Source organism: Pantherophis guttatus, chromosome 7 (assembly GCF_059756535.1).
Source record: "Pantherophis guttatus breed Tessera chromosome 7, ASM5975653v1, whole genome shotgun sequence".
Classification (NCBI taxonomy): domain Eukaryota; kingdom Metazoa; phylum Chordata; class Lepidosauria; order Squamata; family Colubridae; genus Pantherophis; species Pantherophis guttatus.
Genome location: NC_142069.1, coordinates 6,244,030 through 6,265,643, shown reverse-complemented (window position 1 = coordinate 6,265,643; position 21,614 = coordinate 6,244,030). Strand labels below are relative to the sequence as shown.

The 21,614-nt window shown below is 45.7% G+C and overlaps 1 protein-coding gene across 3 annotated transcripts in view; it reads left to right on the top strand.

Moving 5' to 3' along the window:
• The window catches only part of ITIH5 (inter-alpha-trypsin inhibitor heavy chain 5), a 49,232-nt gene extending 27,912 nt beyond the window's left edge, over positions 1-21,320 (top strand). For all 3 annotated transcript variants that reach the window (XM_060686356.2, XM_060686382.2, XM_087873579.1), the window contains exons 8-14: positions 6,250-6,421; positions 7,895-8,204; positions 11,369-11,925; positions 14,066-14,119; positions 16,069-16,185; positions 17,422-17,799; positions 18,899-21,320. In XM_060686356.2, coding sequence (XP_060542339.2) covers positions 6,250-6,421; positions 7,895-8,204; positions 11,369-11,925; positions 14,066-14,119; positions 16,069-16,185; positions 17,422-17,799; positions 18,899-19,197 — 1,887 coding nt within the window. In that variant the 3' untranslated portion in view covers positions 19,198-21,320. The remainder of the gene's footprint in view (positions 1-6,249; positions 6,422-7,894; positions 8,205-11,368; positions 11,926-14,065; positions 14,120-16,068; positions 16,186-17,421; positions 17,800-18,898) is intronic.
• The last annotated feature ends 294 nt before the right edge of the window (positions 21,321-21,614 follow it).

Genomic DNA, 21,614 nt, shown 5'->3' with positions numbered 1-21,614 from the left:
CCTCTGATGATCACACAGCTCAGCTGGGATCGTCAGAGGCTTTTAAAGGCATTTTTTTCTGCAATCTCTTCCGCCGAAGAGGTTGTAGAAAAAAAAATGCCTTTAAAAGCCTCTGAGGATCCCAGCTGAGTTACCTGATCGTCAGAGGCTTTTAAAAGCATTTTTTTTTCTGCCACCTCTTAAGGTTGTAGAAAAAATGCTTTTAAAAGTTAAAAAAAAAAAGTTGGCCATGCCCACCCAGTCACATTAACCCCCCACCAAGACATGCCCATAGAACCAGTAGTAGCAAATTTTACATTTCACCACTGACTCAAGGCCTGCAATGTGGTCGAATCCGGTCCCTGGGGCTGTCCTGCAAAATGTAAGGGGCCGTCCGGCGTTGCTTTGGCTCGGTTTTCCCAGTGCAAAGAGCAAACATTGGGCCTCTGGGTCTATCCAGTGTGAGGAGGAAATATTGGGCCAGTGTGGCTTCGGCCCAATCTATCCAGTGTGAGGCGGAAATATTGGGCCAGTGTGGCTTCGGCCCAGTCTATCCAGTGTGAGGAGGAAATATTGGGCCAGTGTGGCTTCGGCCCAGTCTATCCAGTGTGAGGCGGAAATATTGGGCCAGTGTGGCTTCGGCCCAGTCTATCCAGTGTGAGGAGGAAATATTGGGCCAGTGTGGCTTCGGCCCAGTCTATCCAGTGTGAGGCGGAAATATTGGGCCAGTGTGGCTTTGGCCCAGTCTATCCAGTGTGAGGAGGAAATATTGGGCCAGTGTGGCTTCGGCCCAGTCTACCCAGTGTGAAGAGGAAACATGCCAGCAGTTTGGGGAATGCCATCAACCTGGCCACCCCCACCCAGTCGGCCATGCCCAGCCAGGCCCCCCCAGGTCAACCAAAGCCCTCATGCGGCCCTCAATGAAATGGAGTTCGACACCCCTGCTTTAGACCAGTGTTTTGAAGATGTGTGGAGTTCAGCTTCCAAAACTGGGTCATTTCTGTTGTGCAAAGCTCACTCTCTTTGGAGATCTGGGGGCTGGCGAGACAGACCTTGGCAGGTGCCCAACAATGCTGATCCTTGACTTAGGAGGAAGGCCTGCCCCAAAACACATCCACAGAAGAGCGCTTCTGAACTTCCTTCAACGGGTTTTCCGTCTGCAGAAGTTAGGTCAGAGTCATCTAACACATCCCAAGCAAAGGACTGACTCGGCGCCCAGTGGAAATGGCAAAGGGATGAACCTGGAACCACTCCCAGAATGAGATCACTGTTGCCAGCCTACAAGTTCATAGGAAGCCTGCTCTGGGTCAGGGCTTGAACAGTTGAGCCTTGTCTTCTGCTGGAACGCATTTCGTGGGCATCCTTTCAACCCGCACTGGGTAACAAGTGAGGGATTGTGAGACGGAAATGTCATTGCCCCTCGGTCTGTCTCTGCGTCGTGATCTCAGCTTCTTGGAACGAGCAGGCCAAGACCTGTGGCAGGTGGGAAGGGTTTGGTTCCGAAGCTCAGGAGATCTGCAAGAAGGGAGGGAGACAAGGTTGAGTCCCTTCCAAGTCAAGTCAAATTGTAAAATAGCAATGCGTAACTGGCAGTCCATGGGATCCCTAAATGTCTTAGTTGTACCCCTTGCAATCTTGCCCCTCGATTCTGAACAAATTGCAATATTTGATTATAACACAAGGGCAGTGGTGGGTTTCAGAAATGCTTACCACCGGTTCGCTCCACGCACACACGCTTGCTTCGCACATGTGCGCGCCTTCTGCACATACACCCACCCTTCCGTGCAAGCACTTTGCTCACACGCGCACCTTCCATGCATGCGCCTGGCCTTGAAAACATGGCTAAATAGGATGTCTTTACGCCGGGGCAGGCCCCCACCCTCAGTTGCCACTACCAGTTCGCCCGAACCAATCTGAACTGCCTGAATACCGAACCGGTCCGAACCAGCTGAATACCGAACCAGTCCAAACCGGCTGAATACCGAACCAGTCCGAACTGGTCCGAACCGGTCCGAATCAGCACAAGGGAGATATTTTTCAGAATCTAGGTAGTCCTTGACTTACAACAGTTCATTTAGTGACCGTTCAAAGTTACAACGGCACTGAAAAATTGTTACCGCTTTCCGCACTTATGACCATTGCAGCATTCCCGTCGTGATGTGATCAAAATTCAAATGCTTGGCAACTGGCATGTATTTATGACGGTTGCAATATCCCGGGGTTACGTGATCATATTTTGCAAACTTCTGATGAGCAATGTCCATAGGGAAGCTAGATTCACTGAACAACAGTGTTAATAACTGAACAACGGCAGTGGTTCCTTTAACAACGGTGGCAAGAGAGGTCGTAAAATGGAGCAAAACTCACTTAACAACTGTCTCACTTAGCAATAGACATTTTGGACTCAATTGAGGTTGTAAGTCGATCACTACCAGTAGTTGAATCCATGGATTCAATTTGCTTACCTTTCAATTAAAGATAACATTTGCTTGCGTTTCTCCCCTCCCTTTGTTCTTTTCATTTTTTTGGAGCATAAATCCTGGCAAGCCACTCAAAAACCAAGTTTGGCCAGAGACCCCAAAGTTTTTGGCTTAGAGATAATGGAAAATATCGCAGCTGTTCCCTCTTTAACAAAAGGGACGGCGAGGTTGGAAACAACAAGTAATTCAAGGCCACCTAACAGCCACAAGTATGGATTTTAATCCAAAGAAATGGCCTGGGTCTGGGTTCGAGGGGTGGGTGTTCCCCTTGATCTCATCTGTACTAGAACTAAAGAAAAGATGTATAAATTAAAACTTTGGCCTTGATAGTTCCCGGATGTGATGGCAAGGCCACCAGCTGGAAGACTGACTCGGAATTCCTCTGCGGTGGATAATGTATTTCATCATGATGTTCCTAACATCCGTGCACGATTACAATGGGAACAAAATCTTTGCAATCTTCTCCAAATTTATCCTTGCGATCCAAAAAAACCCACCATTTTTCTTCTGACAACAGAAAGGAAGAATCGAGATCTAGCTTCATTTCTTTGTGGAGCTTTTTTGACCAATATTGCTGAAGTGTAGATGAGAATAGACAAGCCATACAGTGGTGGGTTGCTATTGGATCTACCCGGTTCGGGCGAATTGGTAGCGGAGAGGGTGAGGTGAGAGCGAACCGGTTCGCTCCGACTGTCAGTTGGGCCCTCCTGTTCGCCTCTGCGCTATACCTATTATATTCGTTCGTTTTTAGCCCAGCTGATAGGTGCGGCAGAGTGGATTGCCGTGCCTCAGGTGTGCGCAAAGAGCATGCGTGAAGCGAACCGGTGGTAACACCGGTTGAAACCCACCACCGAAGCCATAGGATGCCTCCTAGATGGCTCGTACTACAGCTTCTGTTGTCCCTGGCCCATGTGCTAGGGAATGATGGGGGTTGGAGTCCAATAGGATGGGAAGGCAGGAAGTTAGCGAGAGGCCTATTTAGCATCTGAGACAACTGACAACCAACCGGATGGAAGTTGAATAGAGGTTTGGCAACCAGGTTCTGTAACGATAGATTTGTGATGGCGAACCTATGGCACATGTGCCAGAGGTGGCATGCAAGCCATTGCCCCAGTCCAGCTGTTCAGTTGGTCTTTGAGTCTCTGCTGTGCATGCACAGGGGGCCAGGGTGCATGTGGGGGCTGCATGTGCATGGGGGGCCCACACACGCATGTAGGGGGAGCAGGGCACATGCAGGGGGCCACGCACGCATTGCATTTTGTGGTTCGGGCATGCGTGCACACGCGCTTTTGGCACTCGGTCCAGAAAAGGTTAGCCATCCCTGCGATAGATGAACTGCTGATAGGATTTTAGCCTGAATGTCAGACTGAATTTTAGATTCTTTAATCCTGGTCTTTTCCAGAGATTAAATCTGAAAAATCGCTGGTAAATCCATAAACTATAAAAATGGATGGTGGCTCCATCACAGTCTGAATGCCTCCATTCCTTACAGAACAGAGGGTCTGCAGATCTGCAGATATTGGAAAGGAATTCCCATAAAAGTAATAGCACTTATTTCATTTCATTTCATTTCATTTTATTAAATTTGTATACCGCCCTACTCCCGAAGGACTCAGGGCGGCGAACAGGCACAAAATAAAACACATAAATACAAAAGTTAAAACATAATTAAAACCCAATTAAATAATTTTTGCCCGAGACAATTTAAAACTCCCAATAATTTAAAACAAATTAAAATTTCAGTTTAAAAATTTAAAAGAAGGGGAGAAAATTAGGCCAGGCCGGCCTGCTCGAATAGGAGTGTCTTCAAAGCACGGCGGAAAGTGCGCAGATCCGGGATCCTCCGTATCTCCGGGGGGAGCTCGTTCCAGATAGTAGGTGCCCCCACAGAGAAGACTTATATATATATTGCTTCATAGTGCTTTACAATGCTCTAAGCAGTTTACAGAGTCAGCCTATTGTACCCCCAACAATCCTTGATAGTACAGTGGTTTACGCACCCTGTTATTAACACAGCTGCCTGCAATTTCTGCTGGTTCGAATCTCGCCAAGGCTCAAGGTTGACTCAGCCTTCCATCCTTTCTAAGGTAGGTGAAATGAGGACCCAGTTGTGGGGGCAATAAGCTGACTTTGTATAAATATACAAAAGTATGAAGGCTATTGCTTAACGCACTGTAAGCCGCCCTGAGTCTCCGGAGAAGGGCGGCATAAAAATCAAATTAAAAAAAAAAAAAAATCCGGGTCCTCATTTTACCAACCTCGGAAGGATGGAAGGCCGAGTCAACCTTGAGCCGGTCAGGATCGAACTCCTGGCAGTCGGCAGAGCTTGCCTGCAATACTGCATTCTAACCACTGCGCCACCAGGGCTCCTAATAATCTGAGATTATTAGTCACATTATCTCGGGCTAATGGAAGTGTAAGGTCACTGAAGGTCATCCCAAGGCAATGTAACACAATGGTTATTTCTTCCGAGAATGAGCATCCTCTGATGGTTTAGAACAATGGAACATGGCTGGCTGGGGAATTCTGGGAGTTGAAATCTACAAATCTTCAAGCTGCCAAGGTTGAGAAACACTGGTTTAGAACAGGGGTGTCTAACTTGCGTCATCACGGTGTCATCACGTGATGTATCGCGACTTTTTTCTCCTTCGCTAAACCGGGTGTGGGAGTGGCCAGATCATGATGCATCTGGTCTGCGGGCCGCGAGTTTGACAGCCCTGGTTTAGAAGAAGCAACCAGAAAGCTATCCTTAGCATCTGCCTGTCAGGGTTCCAAGTAATCCACCCATAGCAAACAGACCTCCGAGGCAAGCAATTTCCTCAGAGAACAAGTTTATTGGATATATCGTATTGGCACAGACTGGTGAAAACCGACTCTAAAGGTTCCCGCGGTTTTCACCTAATTAAAACTAAAGTTTTTCCCCCCTTTCCGAAACAATCCAAGTGGATTGGACCACTTGATTGATGGTCCAATCAAGGTGCTGTCTGGTTGCTCGGAAACTTCACTCCTCCTCTTTCCAGCCACCTGTGGGAATGTCCTTGGTTCTCAGGGGAAACTATTTTGTTTTGGCTACAAAACCCCAGCTATCTCTATTCCCCGCCCCCTCCCTATCCCTCACCACCATTGTGGCAGCCCTGACGCCTCCAGGTTGGCCTCCGTCAGGCCAGCTTCAGAGTTGACACTGCCATTCGAGACCCTTCTTTCATTCCTTCTAATGGTGGAGCCACCAAACCACGGAACCCAACGACATCTGGAGAGCCAAGGTTCCTCGTTCCTCCCGATCCTACATACTCTCTGAAGATTGCTTGGCTTTCCGCTGTGCTGTGTGGGCGCATAGATCTTTTTGCAAAGAATAAATCGCTAGGTTCAATTTATTTTGCGTATGATAGGATGCCTCTTGTTTATTTTTGGCTGCAGTTCATTGTTGTGCATTATAAGAAATTCAGCCGGTTCGGACCAGTTTGGGCAAATCAGAAGCGGTGACTGTGGGTGGACCTGTCCCGGCATAATGTCGTTCTATTTAGCCACGTTTTCGAGGCCAGGCACATGTGTGGAAGGTGCGCACATGAGCAAAGCACATGCATGGAAGGTCAGGCGCATGTGCGCAAGGCCGGGCGCATATGCGGTGGTCAGAATATGTGAAACCCACCACTGAACCCATGCCACATGTGTGATCAGTGGCAGCTTGTCCTTGGATCGTCATAAATCCATGGTGTCACAGGGTTTAACCAGCCCATTGTATAAACCACACCAACATTCCCTTACTGGTTTCCCTCCGTTTCATTTCCAGACCAGGGAGGCCCTGTTCACCATTCTCCATGACCTCCGGCCTGGAGACCACTTCAACATTATTGGCTTCTCCAATGAAATCAAGGTCTGGAAAGAAGAGCAGTTGGTGCCGGTGACTCCTGAAAATATACGAGATGCAATCTTCCACATCCATCTCGTACCACCTAATGAAGGTAATCTTAATTACTGATTGATTGATTGGTTGGTTGATTATATCTCACCTTCTCTATTTTTATAAAGACCATAAGGTGGCGAACACATACCGAATACTCCTTCCTTCTCCTATTTTCTCTGCAACAACAGCTCTATGAGATGGGTTGGGCCAAGGCAGAAACCCAACTGGCTTTTATGGCTAAGGTAGAACTTGAACTCGTCTTCTCCTGGTGATTGGCCCAAAGTTACCCAGATGGCTTTTATGCCTAAGGCGGGACTAGAACTATCAGTCCCCTGGTATTGGCCCAAAGTCATCCAGTAGAGTTTCATGCCTAAGGCAGGAGTAGAACTCAGAATCTCCTTGTGATGGGCCCAAAGTCACCCAGCTAACTTTCATGCCTAAGGCAGGACTAGAACTCACCATCTTCTGGTTTGGCAAGAAATAACCCAACTTTTTTGAGCTGGAGTGCTCATTAGGAGACCTCCTCCTCCTCCTCGTCCTCCTCCTCCTCCTCCTCCTCCTCCTCCTCCTCCTCCTCCTTGTCCTCCTCCTCCTCCTCCTCCTCCTCCTCCTCCTCCTCCTCCTCCTCCTCCTCCTCCTCCTCCTTTCTCCTTCTCCTGGAAATATAAGATTCTGGTTTTTCCTTTCTTGGCAGCCCCTACCATTGTTATTTGGTGCTGTTGTAATGGCACTAAAAATCTTCTGGATTTGCCTCATGTTATTTAACCTTCTCTCTTTTTGTATATGCCTTGTATGGTATGGAATCCCAAGGCATGGAATCTTGTCTCCTGTTGTAGTAAATTTGGATATTTCTAAGGAAATATCTTCCAAGCACTCATGTCTAAATGCAGCTGGATAAGATCAACCTCCGCAATCTTATCTAAAGCTCTAGTTCACAGGTATCCATCTTGGCAACTTTAAGATTTGTGGACTTCAACTTCCAGAATTCCTGGCTGGGGAATTCTGGGAGTTGAAGTCCACAAGTCTTAAAGTTGCCAAGATTGGACACCTCTAAACTAGTTGATGAAAATTGGACACCTCCGACCTACCTAACCAGGGTTGGGATTCAGCCGGTTCAGACCAGTTCGGGCAAACCGGATGTTAATTTTAATCTGGTTTGCTGAACCAGTTGTTCCAAGGACTGGCTGACCCTGCCCACCCCTCCCCTCCCCTCCCAGGAGTCTTCATGCAACCTGTTTTGGATGCCAGGTAAGTGCAGGGCGCACGCAGAGGCTCTGGGAGGGTGAAAAACGGGCCTACGGAGGGCCTCCGGTGCCTGAGGGAGGCCATTTTGGCCATCCTGGAGGGTTGAGGAAAGCCTCTGGAGCCTGGGGAGGGCAAAAATGCTCCCCCCTGCCATGGTGCAGGAGCCACATAGGCCATGCCCCCATGGCTATGCCCACCCAGCAACCGGGCAGTGAACCGGTTGCTGAAATTTTTGAATCCCACCCCTGTACCTAACATCACATCTGTTTCCATGGTATTGTCACAGGTACCAATATCAACGAGGCTCTTCAGACCAGCGCAAAAATCCTGAACGATTACATCACCCAGAACGAAGCGGAATCGCGAAGCGCCTCCCTCCTGGTGTTCGTGACCGATGGGCGCCCCACGATGGGCGAGGTCCAGACGAGCAAGATCGTCAACAACCTCAAGGAAGCCATTGGCAACAAGTTCTGCGTCTTCACTATCGGCATTGGGAATGACGTCGACGAGCACTTGCTGGAGAGGTTGGCCTTGGAGAACTGTGGGATGATGAGGTTGATCCGGGAGAATGAGGACGCTGCAACACACTTTAAAGGGTTGGTGAGAAAAATTTATTCCCTGCCATCTCTTCTGCTGGATCTCTGTTAGATTGTGTCAGCCTTTCCCAGGTCCGATGGCTTCTTCCTTCCTTCCTCTACTTAATGGCTCCTTCAGAGCTTCCCTAAGGTCTATCTTAAATTAACAGATTAACAGAGTTGGAAGGGACCTTTTAGGTCATCTAGTCCAACCCCCTACCCAAGCAAGAGACCCTACACCTACACCATTTCTGACAGATGGCGGGGCCGGGCGCATGCGCGGGGGCTGCATTGCATTTGGAGGGTTCAGGGGCACATGCGTGCATTCACATCTGCACATGCTTTAGGCACTCAGTCCAGAAAAGGTTAGCCATCACTGGTATAGGGTCTCCTTCTTGAGCAGGAATTGGACTAGAACAGGGGTGAGCAACTGTGGCCTTTTTACAACCTGTGGACTTCAATTCCCAGAATTCTTGAGACAGCCAAACTGGTTCAGGAATTCTGGGAGTTGAAGTCCACAGGTTGTAAAAGAGCCACAGTTGCCCATCCCTGGACTAGAAGTGTTCTGTCCCTGTTCCACTCACGCACCCCCACAGACGGCCCGGAGTTAATAAACCACACGACAAAATTCTTTGAAAATAAAGTTGGCAGCAACCCAGTTGCTAGCTGCCAGTTCAGACTTTACTCACACAAAACAAAGATTAGACTGCCAGCATTCCAATAAAACAGGCAGAGTTTTCAACAATACAAGGATTAATCCAAATGCAGTCCGATAAAGCAGGCAAAGTCTAGTAATGCAGAGATCATGGATTATTTCTAGTTTTTGCTCGTCACAAACTGAACCGGCCACCACACCCACATTTATACCCTGTGGGGTGTGGTCCAGTGACTCAACTAATCTCTGGCACGCCTTCCCCTCTGCTGCGCACGCTTCTCCCTGCGCCTCTGGCGAGGGTCCAGCTGCACTTATCTCCTTCGTCGCCGTCCATCTGTGGCTGCGGGGACGTGCTTGGCTCTGAGCCTATCTTTTGGCCTTCGGTGTCCTCCGGAGGCATTGCCAGAGAGGAGGGTCCTGGAGAGGGAGGCCTTGTCAACTCCTCTTCCTCACTCTCAGAGTCTGCATCTGTCGATAGCCCAGGCTCAGGCAACAGAGCCACAACAAGAAGATCTCCAAGGTCCCTTCCGACTCTGTCCTGTCTAAGGCAGGACTAGAACTCGTTGTCTCTCAGTTTGTAACTTGGTGACTTTAATGACTATTTTTGGTTCAGCTGGGCACAATTCCAACTGCTAAACGCAGTGTCCTTTCATTCTGAGTCAACAGTATTAGCCAGCTCTCCATTGGAGGAAATTAAGGTTATCTTGAAAAAGGCACATAAGGGAACTTAAGAAAATTGGTTTAAATTGGCTGGATTCCCAAATTTTCTAAAGCCAAGTTTTAGAGAGGTCTTTGTGGAAATTCAGCCACCTTGGTTTGAAATCCATGGTTTGTTTTTGAATGGACGAGACCAGCCAAGTCATTTGTGATTTGTCCAAATAACCATGGTTACATGAACCATGACTTCGAACGAGAGGATCAGTGGTGGGTTGCTCCCGGTTCGCACCGATTCGCAAGAACCGGTAGTCAAAATTTGTAGTAGTTCGGAGAACCAGTAATAACATTGGCTGGCCACGCCCCCAAACCGGTTCCCAGCCCGGTTGCCGCTCGCTTACCCCGCCCACCTCATCAGAGGCTTTTTTTTTTTTTTTTTTTTACTTTTAAAAGCATTTTTTCTACAACCTCTTCAGCGGAAAAAATGCTTTTAAAAGTAAAAAAAAAAAAAGCTTCTGATGATCCCGCGGCTCAGCTGAGATCGTCAGAGGCTTTTCAAAGCATTGTTTTCTGCAACCTCTTAAGGTTGTAGAAAAAATGCTTTTAAAAGTAAAAAAAAAAAAAGTTGGCCACGCCCACCCAGTCACATTACAGCCACGCCCACAAAATAAGCCACGCCCACAGAACCGGTAGTAAAAAAAATTAGAACCCACCCCTGGAGAGGATGCTGTTGAGAGGAGAGTTTCCATGCAGCATTTTTCCTATACTACTTGGTGGGTAAAATAGGGATTGGAAGTGGAATTTCTGTCAGAATCACAGCTTCCCAAAACTGTTTTCCAGAATTTGTAAAGGTCATGAGAATGAAGGAATGGACAGAGCCGTGTTTCTAGGTGGGGTACAGATAGTCTTCAATTTACAAGAGTCCATTTAGTGACCGTTCAAAGCAGGGGTGAAATGCTCCCGGTTCGGACTGGATCGTCCGATCCGGTAGCGATGACGACGGGTGGTTCGGAGAACCGGTAGCAAAAATCCCTGCCCCCCCCCATGCCCAGCTGAGCCGCACAATCATGAGAGGCTTTTTTTTTAACTTTTAAAAGCATTTTTTCTTCGGCTTAAAAAATCCTTTTAAAAGTAAATTTAAAAAAACCTCTGATGATCAGGCAACTCAGCTGGGATCGTCAGAGGCTTTTAAAAGCATGTTTTTCTACAACCTCTTTGGCCGAAGAGGTTGTAGAAAAAATGCTTTTAAAAGTACAAAAAAAAAAGAAGTTGGCCACGCCCACCCAGTCACATTACCACCCCCCCCACCAAGCCACGCCCACAGAACCGGTAGTAACAAATTTTACATTTCATCCCTGGTTCAAAGTTACAACGGCACTGAAAAAAGTGACCTCTGACCATTTTTCATACTTACAACCTTTGTAGCATCTCCATGAGATCATGTGATCAAAATTTGAATGCTTGACACCTGGTTCATACTTATGACCGTTGCTGTATCCCAAGGTCACGTGATCCCCTTTTGCGACCTTCTCTCAAGCAAAGTCAACGGGGAAGCCCGATTCACTTAACAACCGGGTTAGTAATTTAGCAACTGCAATGATTCACTTAACAACTGTGGTAAGAAAGGGTGTAAAATGAGCCAAAATTCACTTCGCAACCGTCTTGCTTAGCAACAGAAATTATGGGCTCAATTGTGGTCATAAGTCGAGGATTACCTGTCCTAAATGTGAGGACTGGTCAATCGGTCACTTTCCTCAGTGTTGTTGTAACTTTGAACTGGCACTAAATGAATGGTCGTAAGTCGAGGACTCCCACTGTGTTGGTTTCTTTATGACTTGCGCTCGTGTTTTAAGAGTAACCAAAGGTGTCTATGCAGATTCTATGATGAGATCGGTACCCCGCTTCTGTCGGACATCCGGGTGGATTACCCCGTGGACAGCGTGGAGAAAGTGACTCAGAATTTCTTCCCCAACTACTTCAACGGTTCTGAGATTGTCATTGCGGGGAAACTCTACAACAAGACCGCCCACAGTTTACACGTAGAAGTGACCGCCAGCAACAGTGACAAGCATGTCCTGCTGAAAACCGACGTGGCCGTCGATCTTTCGAGGCACAACCTCCTCGAGGCGAGTTTTGTTGGCCCGCCAAACTCCTCAACCGATCAAAACTACATCGAGCGGGCCTGGAGTTACCTCACCATCAAAGAACTGTTGGCCTCCTGGTTGAAGAGCGACAACAGCAAGGAGAAGGCCTCTCTGAGGGAAAGGGCCAAGAACTTGGCCCTTGCTTACAATTTTGTCATGCCCTTCACCGCCCTGAAGATGAAGACCCTTCCATTTCAAGTGGAACCCCCAATGGAGGTCTACGCTGGTCCTTCAACCGAAGGCGTTGGAGAAATCGTGCAGGGCCTTCAAGGCCACCAGGTGCCCTCAGGTAAGAGCTACCGCCAGGGGTGAGATTAAACATTTTTTAGCAACCAGTTCTCTACCCCGTTGCTGGGTGGGCGTGGCCATGGGGGCGTAACCTACTCGGCCTCCTGCACCATGGCAGAGGGGGGGCATTTTCGCCCTCCCCAGGCTCCAGAGGCTTTCCTCGAGCCTCCTCCGGGCTCCGGAGGCCCTCTGGAGGCCAGAAACAGGCCCCTTTCTGGACTTCCGGAGCTTCCAGGAGGCCTGTTTTTCACTCTCCCAGAGCCTCCATGTAGGCCTTGCATTTACCTCACATCCAAAACGGGCTGCGTGGAGACGCCTGAGAGAGGCGGGGCGGGGCAGGTGGGGCCAGCCAGTCCTTACAACGATCGGTTCGGCGAACCAGATTAAAATTAGCATCTGATTCGCCCAAACTTGTCCGAACCGGCTGAATCCCACCTCTGAAAAGGGGAGAAATTTGTGATTCTCTCAATGCATCTTCATTTAACGTCTTCTCCACCCACCCAACCACTCCTTTCCATGCCTCTTGCACGACAAATGTTTTCCTCCAAAACATGTCAAGATTGCACATGACAGGCCAAAGTGTTTTACATATGGATCTTTTACGATCTTTGTTTCTGGTTAATGAGTCGCTTACAGCTAGTCTTTGACTTACAACAGTTTGCTTAGTGACCATATATACCGTATTTCCCTCAAAATAAGACATCCCCTGATAATAAGCCCAATCGGGCTTTTGAGGCCATGGCAATAAGGCCAAGTGCTTATTTCAGGGTTCAAAAAAAATATAAGACAGGATCTTATTTTCGGGGAAACCCGGTATTAATGTCCGATATGCAGTGCGGGTTCCAGACAGATGAGCTGTATTCGAGAATTGGTCTAGCAAATGTTTTGTATAACATATAACAAGTGCTTATGATCGTTTTTTCACACTTATGATCGTTGATGTCTCCCCGTGGTCCTGTGATCAAAATTTGGATGCTTGGCAACTGGCTCATATTTATGACCGTTGCTGTATCCTGGGGTCACACGATTCCCTTTTGCGACCTTCTGAGAAGCAAAGTCCACAGGGGAACTCAGACTCACTTAACGACGGTGCTACTTACTTAACAACTGCAGTGATTCATTTAACCGCAGTGGCAAGAAAGGTTATAAAATGGGACAAAACTCACTTAACAACGGTCTCATTTCACAACAGAAATTTGGGGCTCCATTGTGGTCGTAAGTCGAGGACTACCTGTATACTGGCAACATGGCACTACTCAAACTCCAAAGCAGAGATCAGGGACCATCTGATCCATGGACCAGGTGTGGTCCACACCCACTTGAGTGATTAGGGACAAAGAATTTGGATTCTTGAGGTCTGGGAAAAGGTTAAGAGATGAAATAACTGCTTTAAACCTTACAAATTAAGTGCTGATAATCCCCGATTCCTCCAAATCAGGGAAATTTCTCTTTTTGGGGAATTAAAAAGTCAAACCTCTGCTTCTTAACCTTGACTCCAATCCCAAAAGGTCTTTATTGTAGTCATTAAACAAGTAGGAAAGAATTGGTATTCAAATATTGAAAATTCAATTCACCGTATTAGGATAATTAGGAAAAGTACATACAGGCAGTCCTCGACTTACGGCCATTTGTTGAACGACTGTTCAAAGTTACGACAGTGCTGAAAACAGTGACTTAAGGCCCAGTCCTTGTGCGTATAATTGTTGCCGCCTTCCCCCGTAGTCACATGATCAAAAATTGGACAACTGGATGGAAGCATTTGTGAGGGTTGCAACCATCCCAGAATGATGAAATTGCCGATGGAGACCTTCCCAGCCAGCTTCTGACAAGCGAAGTCAAAGGGGGGGGAAGTTGGATTCACTTAACGCCAAAAAAAAGGTTGCAGAATCGGGTGCAGTTATGTGTCGACTCATTTAATGACCGCATGGCTTGGGGACGGAAGTTCCCCAGTCCCAATTGTGGTCTTAAGGCGAGGACTACCTGTATAGACCCAGTTGTAAATAAGTTGTTCAAGGTGTAAACAAGCCATGGCTCTTCTCTGGGGGAGGCCTAATAGTACTTTGCCCTGGGTTGTTGGGTAGCTGGGCTTCTGTGTGTCTGTGTGGCTTTGTGTCGTCTCATTTCCTCTTCTCTTGTTTCAGGCTCCACTCCTGAAAAATCAGAGGAGCCAAAAATCAATGTAACTAAAACTTCAGGTAAGTGGTCCAGCAGTTAATCATTATACAAGGGTTTGGCCGTGTTCGGTTTTCTAAGTTTCCTAAGCAAAACGGGTTTTCTTTCTTTCTTTCTTTCTTTCTTTCTTTCTTTCTTTCTTTCTTTCTTTCTTTCTTTCTTTCTTTCCTTCTCTCTCTCTCTCTCTCTCTTTCTTTCTTTTTTCTTTCTTTCTTCCTTCCTTCTTTTCTCTTTTTTTCTTTTTCATTCATTCATTATTTCTTTTGTTCTTTCTTTCCTTTCTTCCTCCCTCTTTCTTTCTTTCTTTCTTTCTTTCTCTCTCTCTTTCTTTCTTTTTTTCCCTTCCTTCCTTCCTTTCTCTTTCTTTCTTTTTCATTCATTCATTATTTCTTTTGTTCTTTCTTTCCTTTCTTCCTCCCTCTTTTCTTTCTTTCTTTCTTTCTTTCTTTCTTTCTTTCTACTTTCCTTTCTTTTTCTTTCTTTCCTTTCCTTTCTTCCTCTTTCTTTCATTCTCTTTTTCCTTCCTTTCTTCCTTCCATCCATCCTTCCTTTTTTCTTTCCTTCCTTCCTTCCTTCCTTCCTTTTTCTTTCTTTCTTTCTTTCTTTCTTTCTCATTCATTCATTTGTTCATTCATTATTTCTTTTGTTCTTTCTTTCCTTTCTTCCTCCCTCTTTCTTTCTTTCTTTCTTTCTTTCTCTCTCTCTCTCTCTTTCTTTCTTTTTTTCCCTTCCTTCCTTCCTTTCTCTTTCTTTCTTTTTCATTCATTCATTATTTCTTTTGTTCTTTCTTTCCTTTCTTCCTCCCTCTTTTCTTTCTTTCTTTCTTTCTTTCTTTCTACTTTCCTTTCTTTTTCTTTCTTTCCTTTCCTTTCTTCCTCTTTCTTTCATTCTCTTTTTCCTTCCTTTCTTCCTTCCATCCATCCTTCCTTTTTTCTTTCCTTCCTTCCTTCCTTCCTTTTTCTTTCTTTCTTTCTTTCTCATTCATTCATTTGTTCATTCATTATTTCTTTTGTTCTTTCTTTCCTTTCTTCCTCGCTCTTTTCTTCCTTCCTTCCTTCCTTCCTTTCTTTTTCTTACTTTTCTTTCCTCTTCTTTTTTCTCATGAAACATCTGCAAGAAAACAAGCAACCTCAGAGAGGTTAGGATTGGGCCCTATCTAACAAAATGAAATTCAATGTAGAGAAAAGTAAAGTCTTACACTTAGGCAAGAAAAACCAAAAGGACACATATAGACTGGGTGAAACTAGGCTTAATAGCAGTAACTGCAAGAGGGATCTTGGAGTCTTAGTGAACAACCAGCTAAATATGAGCCAGCCGTGTTCAGTGACAGCCAAAAAAGCCAAGGCAATCCTAAATTACATTAACAGAGGGATACAATCAAGATCATGTGAGGTACTAATATTACTCTGTAAAGCCTTAGTAAGACCACACCTAGAATCCTGCATCCAGTTTTGGTCACCACACTGCAAAAAAGATGTTGGGACTCTAGAAAGAGTGCAGAGAAGAGCAACCAGGATGATGAGGGGACTGGAACATACGATGAACGGTTGCAGGAACTGGGCATGGCTAGTCTAGAGAAGAGAAGGACCAGGGGAGACATGATAGCATCTTTCAATATTTGAGGGGCTACCACAGAGAGGAGGAAGGGGATCAAGCTATTTTCCAAAGCACCTGTAGGCCAGACAAGGAATAATGGATGGAAACTGAACAAGGAGAGATTCAACCTAGAAATAAGGAGAAATTTTCTGACAATGAGAACAATCAACCAATGGATCAGAAGTTGCCTTCGGAGGTTATGGGAGCTTCATCACTGGAGGCTTTCAAGAAGAGATCGGACTGCCATTTGTCAGAAATGGTGTAGGGTCTCCTTCTTGGGTGGGGGGTTGGACTAGATGACCTACAAGGTCCCTTCCATCTCTGTTAATTTAAGCTAATGTTTCCCCTCCTATTTTGTTTTGAATTGTCTCTCCAGCGGACGGGGACCCTCATTTTGTCGTCGATTTGCCGCGGAACAAGCTGACCATCTGCTTCAATATCGACGGAGAACCTGGCGATATCCTTAGATTAGTTTCGGATCACAAGCACTCAGGTAGTAACCAATAACCTTGGCTGGTACGGGAACCACAGAGCTGGTGGGGCTATTGACTTGTTCCGTCAGCAGAGTTGAGTAAAAGTTTGGCCTGGCCTGACGGAAAGGAAACACTGAATGAATTTCCATCTCCCAATCCGTTTAATGGGACAAGACAAAGTTTAGAGTCAGTTTGGGACAATTTTGTACAAGCATCACAAAAGGAAGCAAATATGAAACGGCGTTTCCTCTGGCGTTGGTTTTAAGACCCGCAATTATTGTCCAACTCCGTCAAGAACAATACATCTGTTTCTAGGAGGCAACGGTGGTCGCCTCAAAAATAGGAAATTGCTAAAGATCCGTTGGAATCGCACAACAAGCCAGACTAAACTAAAGTGCATTGTTTTGTGATTCAGTGGGTTGTGGGAACTCACCCATTGTCTTACCCTGGGAAACAGATCGTCCCAGTCTATCCTATGAGGATATTTGTGGCTCTTTTCTTTGCATTTTTTTTTAAAAAATACAGCTCTGTACCATACTGAGAAGTACAGCATGCAGACAGGGGAGGAAATGGCAACAGATTATGTATTAAAAACTCTGGTGCAAAATCATCCAGCTTGTTTTCATGGCTAAGGTGGTTCTAGAACTCCTTGTCTCCTGGTGATTGGCCCAGGGTCACTCAGATGGCTTTCATGCCTAAAGCAAGACTAGAACTCACAGTCTCCTGGTGATTGGCCCAAGGTCATTCAGATAGCTTTCATACCTAATGCAGGACTAGAACTCACTGTCTCCTGGTGATTCGTTCAAGGTCACTCAGATGGCTGTCATGGCTAAGGCAGGACTAGAATTCATTGTTTCCTGGTGATTTGCTCAAGGTCGCCTAGTTGGTTTCCAAGGCTAAGACAGGATTAGACCTCTCAGTCTCCTGATAATTGGCCCAAAATCACCCAGCTGGCTTTCATGCCTGAGGCAGAACTAGAACTCACAGTCTTCTGAGAATTGGCCCAAAGTCACCCAGCCGGCTTTCATACCTAATGCAGGACTAGAACTCACTGTCTCCTGGTGATTGGCCCAAAGTCACCTAGTCGGCTTTGAAGGCTAAGGCAGAACTAGAACTCTCCGTCTCCTGATAATTGGCTCAAAGTCACCCAGTCGGCTTTCATACCTAAGGCAGGACTTGAACTCAAAATCTCTTGCTTTCTAGCCTGGTTCCTTAATCACTAAATCAAACTCTTGACATCTTTGCTTGTCCCTTAGGAGTGACCGTCAACGGTCAGCTCATCGGGGCACCTGCCCCACGGAAAGGTCATAAGAAACAGCGGACGTATTTCAAGAGCATCACAATTCTCAGCAACAAACCGGAAAGATCCTACCTGGAAATTTCTCCCACCAAGGTCATCTTGGATGATGAGAAGAGGCTGGTCTTTCCTTGCGACCGCAACGCCATGGTGGTGGGCAAGAATCTCCACGTCTCCATTGTGGCCCACGCCAACGTCACTGTGGTCCTACAAGAGTCCATCAGTTTTGTCATTCTGATCCACCACTACAAGAACCCCGCTCGGTATCAGAAGAACCATTTGGGTTTCTACATCTCTAACGGTCAAGGACTTTCGACAGCTTCGCATGGGCTGATAGGTAAGGGAGAAAAATGTTGGTTTCTAAGATTGGTTGGTTGGTTTAATGTTGGTTTCTAAGATTGTGTGCAGAGAGACATACAGTCGTGGCCAAAGTTGTGGAAACCTTTTGGGAAAAGTGTATTTTTGAGGTTTGATGGCTAATAACGCCACTTTTGTTTTTTGGAGTTTCAAGATAATCCTACTCCACTGCTGGAATGACCTGGGAATAGCCCAGATCTTCACCCAATTGAAAATCTATGGAGCTGACTAAAGAAACTGGTTAATCAGAAGCGGCCCAGCAATAAAACCCAGTTAATAGAAGCCATCATTCATTCTTGGTTTCACATTATAACAGCTGCAGAACTCAAAGACTTGGTTCACTCCATGGGAAGACCTTGTAAGGCCGTAATTTATGCTAAAGGTTACCCAATGAAGTATTAACTGACATGGTGATCATTTTTGCATATCTCGGTTTTTCTACGGTGATAATTTTTGTATATCTCGGTTTTTCTACGTGTTTCACTTTTCTTCTTTATCCTGTAACTGCTATTCTAATAGCAAATCCTTCCTAAAAGTTATTGCATTACATTCTTGATTCAATTATCTTTCCATTGATATATAATTTTATGGTACTACTCCAAAAAAAAAAAGTGGTGTTATTAACTAGTTTTAGAAAATACACTTTCCCCAAAAGGTTTCCACAATTTTGGCCACTACTGTATATCTTCCATCTGAATTCTGAGAGTCGCAGTCCTAAGTACAAGTAGTCCTCGACTTACAACAGTTCACTTAGTGACCAAACTTACAACAGCACTGAAAAAAGTGATTTATGGCCCTTTTTCACAGTTACGACTTTTGCAACATCCCCCCATGATCATGTGATGATCAAAATTCAAGTCAGCAGAGGAAGTCAGATTCACCTAACAACCGTGTGATTCATTTAACAACACAGTGATTCGCTTAACAACTGTAGCATAAAAGGTCATAAAATTGGACTAAACTAAACTATCGCCTTGCTTAGCAATGGAAATCCTGGTCCCAGTTTAGTCATAAGCGGAGAACTACCCGGAGTCTCATTAATTCACTTGCTCACAAATTCCTTTTTTTAATTTTTGCAGGCCAGTTCTTGCACCAAGATGTTCAGCTGTTGACCGAGCCATTCTCAGAAAAGTGTAGCCTGGATGACTGCCAGGAAATAAAGTCTGGGAACTCGAACTCGGAGCACGCCCTCAAGTTGAAAGGGCGTTTGGTGCCCGTGGTGTGGAAGCAGAGAAAGATCTACAATGGCAAACAGGAAGTGGATTGCTGGTTTGCCAAACACAACGCCGAGAAACTAATCGACGGGGATTACAAAGACTACTTGGCCTCCCATCCCTTTGACACAGGGACTAGCACCTTGGTGGAAAACAGACTTTGAAGAGAGGAGAAACTCCCTTGCTCTCCTCCGAGAAGAACTTGTTCTTGCTCTCAAGAGAACTTTTGGGTTTTAATTGGGCTTCGTGGTGCTGAAGGAACACACTTTAATACAGGTAGTCCTCGACTTACGATCACAATTGAGCCCAAATCTCTGTTGTTAAGGGATTTTTGCCTCGTTTTATGACCTTCCTTGCCACAGTTGTTAAATAAATCAGTGCACTGGTAAAGTTACTAACATGGTCATTAATCTGGCTTCCCCATAAACTTTGCTTGTCAGAAGTTCCCAAACGGGGATCGTGTGACTCCGTGTGACACTGCAACCGTCACAAATACGAGTCAGTTGTGAATGATTTTTGATCACGTGACCACGGGGATGCTGCAATGGTCGTAAGCGTGAAACACGGTCATAAGTCACTTTTTCCAGTCGTGTTGTAACTTCAAACCCGGTCACTAAGTGAATCGTTGTAAGTGGAGGACTACCTGCATTTCTCACAGCCTCGACTTACGACCACAATTGAGCTCAACATTTCTGTTGGTAATGAGAGTTAAATGAGTTTTAGCAAATTTTACGACCCGTCTTGCCACAGTCGTTAAATGATTCACTGCGGTTGTTAAGTTAGTAACACGGTTGTTGAGTGAATCTGGCTCCCCCATTGGCTTTGCTTGTCAGAAGGTCACAAAAGGGGATCATAATTAGCCCGGGAGGCAGCAACGGTCATAAATATGAACCAGTTGCCAAGCGTCTGAATTTTGATCACATGATCGTAGGGATGCTTGCACAGGTTGTAACTATGAAAAACGGTCATAAGCCACATTTTTCAGTGCCGTCGTAACTTTGAACGGTCACTAAACAAACTGTGGTAAGTCGAGGACCACCTGTAGTTCTTCATTTGCAAGCAGCTGCTTGACGTTTGGTTATGCTCTGCCCCAGCTACAGACCTCAAAGAATGCAGCACACACAAAACCTATACAAAGCTTATTTTACTCAAATAACTCAGTCTTTTTCAACCAAAGGCTGTTAATAAACTTCCTTAACAGCCTACAAGCATTCTAAGATAAGGTAATCACAGTCTTACTAGAGTTGACAGAAAGCCCAGAAGCAAATTTTGCAGAGAATCCAGACGTGAAGGAGATTGAACTAAAGTTGTTCCCTACAGCTTGCTTCAGTCGGCGTTCCTCCTTAAATAGGCTAAGGGAATGGCCAATTAGCCCCAAGCCTTACTCTCAAGGAGACCTCCTCCTGAGGAGCCACTCCTGCCTTTTGGCAGCTCTGCGCGCCCGTGCATTGAGATGAGGCTCCTCCTTTTTGTCCTCTTCACTTATGGGAGCTTCTGGAGGTTCTGAAGGCCCTGGCTGAATCCCCGCCTCTGGCACCACATCTTCTCCAGCCTCCTCGCTGTCTGACTCGAGTGCCAGCTGCACAGGCTGCTGGCGCAGCACCACACCAGCCTCCTCGCTGTCAGAATCAGCTACAATCCACACAGGCTGCTAACGGGCCACAACAGGTTAACCAAGGACATCATTGTAAGCAGCTATAGCAAAATCTAATGTATGATTATTATCTAGTTAAGAAATTGTTCTTGAAAAATCACTCCTCAGTTGGAACAGCTTGGTAAAAGTTGCACACAACCATTTTTTAAAAAATGTATTTGCACTTGTTTGTGCAGTGTGCGAGCGAGTGCTCCCAGTGTGGGAAGTTTGGGAAATTATGCTCAGATATTAAATGGCAATATCGTGGGAAATTATGCTCAGATATTAAATGGCAATCAAACAATGAAGCCATTTTAATTTCAATGGAGACCGTTAAGAATGTAAATATATTCTGTTTGTACTGTAAATACTGTTGTACTGTAAATTTGCTAAGCAGGATTGGAATCGTGGCAACCAGGCTAGTATTTCCATTCACACAACCTGCTAAACTCGGCTAGCATTTTGTGGCTTAGCCTGTTATGCAAACTCAGTTACACAGGGCCAATGTTGTAATGTAACGAAGCAGGATGGGTATGGATGGGTATCACACATACGCTCACAAATTTAACAGTTTGCAGAAAGTAGCTGCCTTAATATAGGGGTGAAAAATTTAAACTAGGGTGGTATTTTAAAAATAAAAATAGAATTTCTTTATATATTGAGGCAATTCATGGATGAAATTCAAAATGCATTGATCAACAGGGGATGCAGACATTGCAAAATTGCAGATATAGTCAAAGATAATTTCCAACTGAGGGTAGCCATTCACAAAAAAGTTGCACGTGATAAAGACATTTGTGCATAGTTGAAGCCACTGACATTTTTGGGGTGATGTGACTCTTTAGTTAATTAATGTTATTTCGCCACAATATAAAAAAAGATGTTGAGATTCTTGAAAGAGTGCAGAGAAGAGCAACCAAGAGGATGAGGGGACTGGAGGCTAAAACA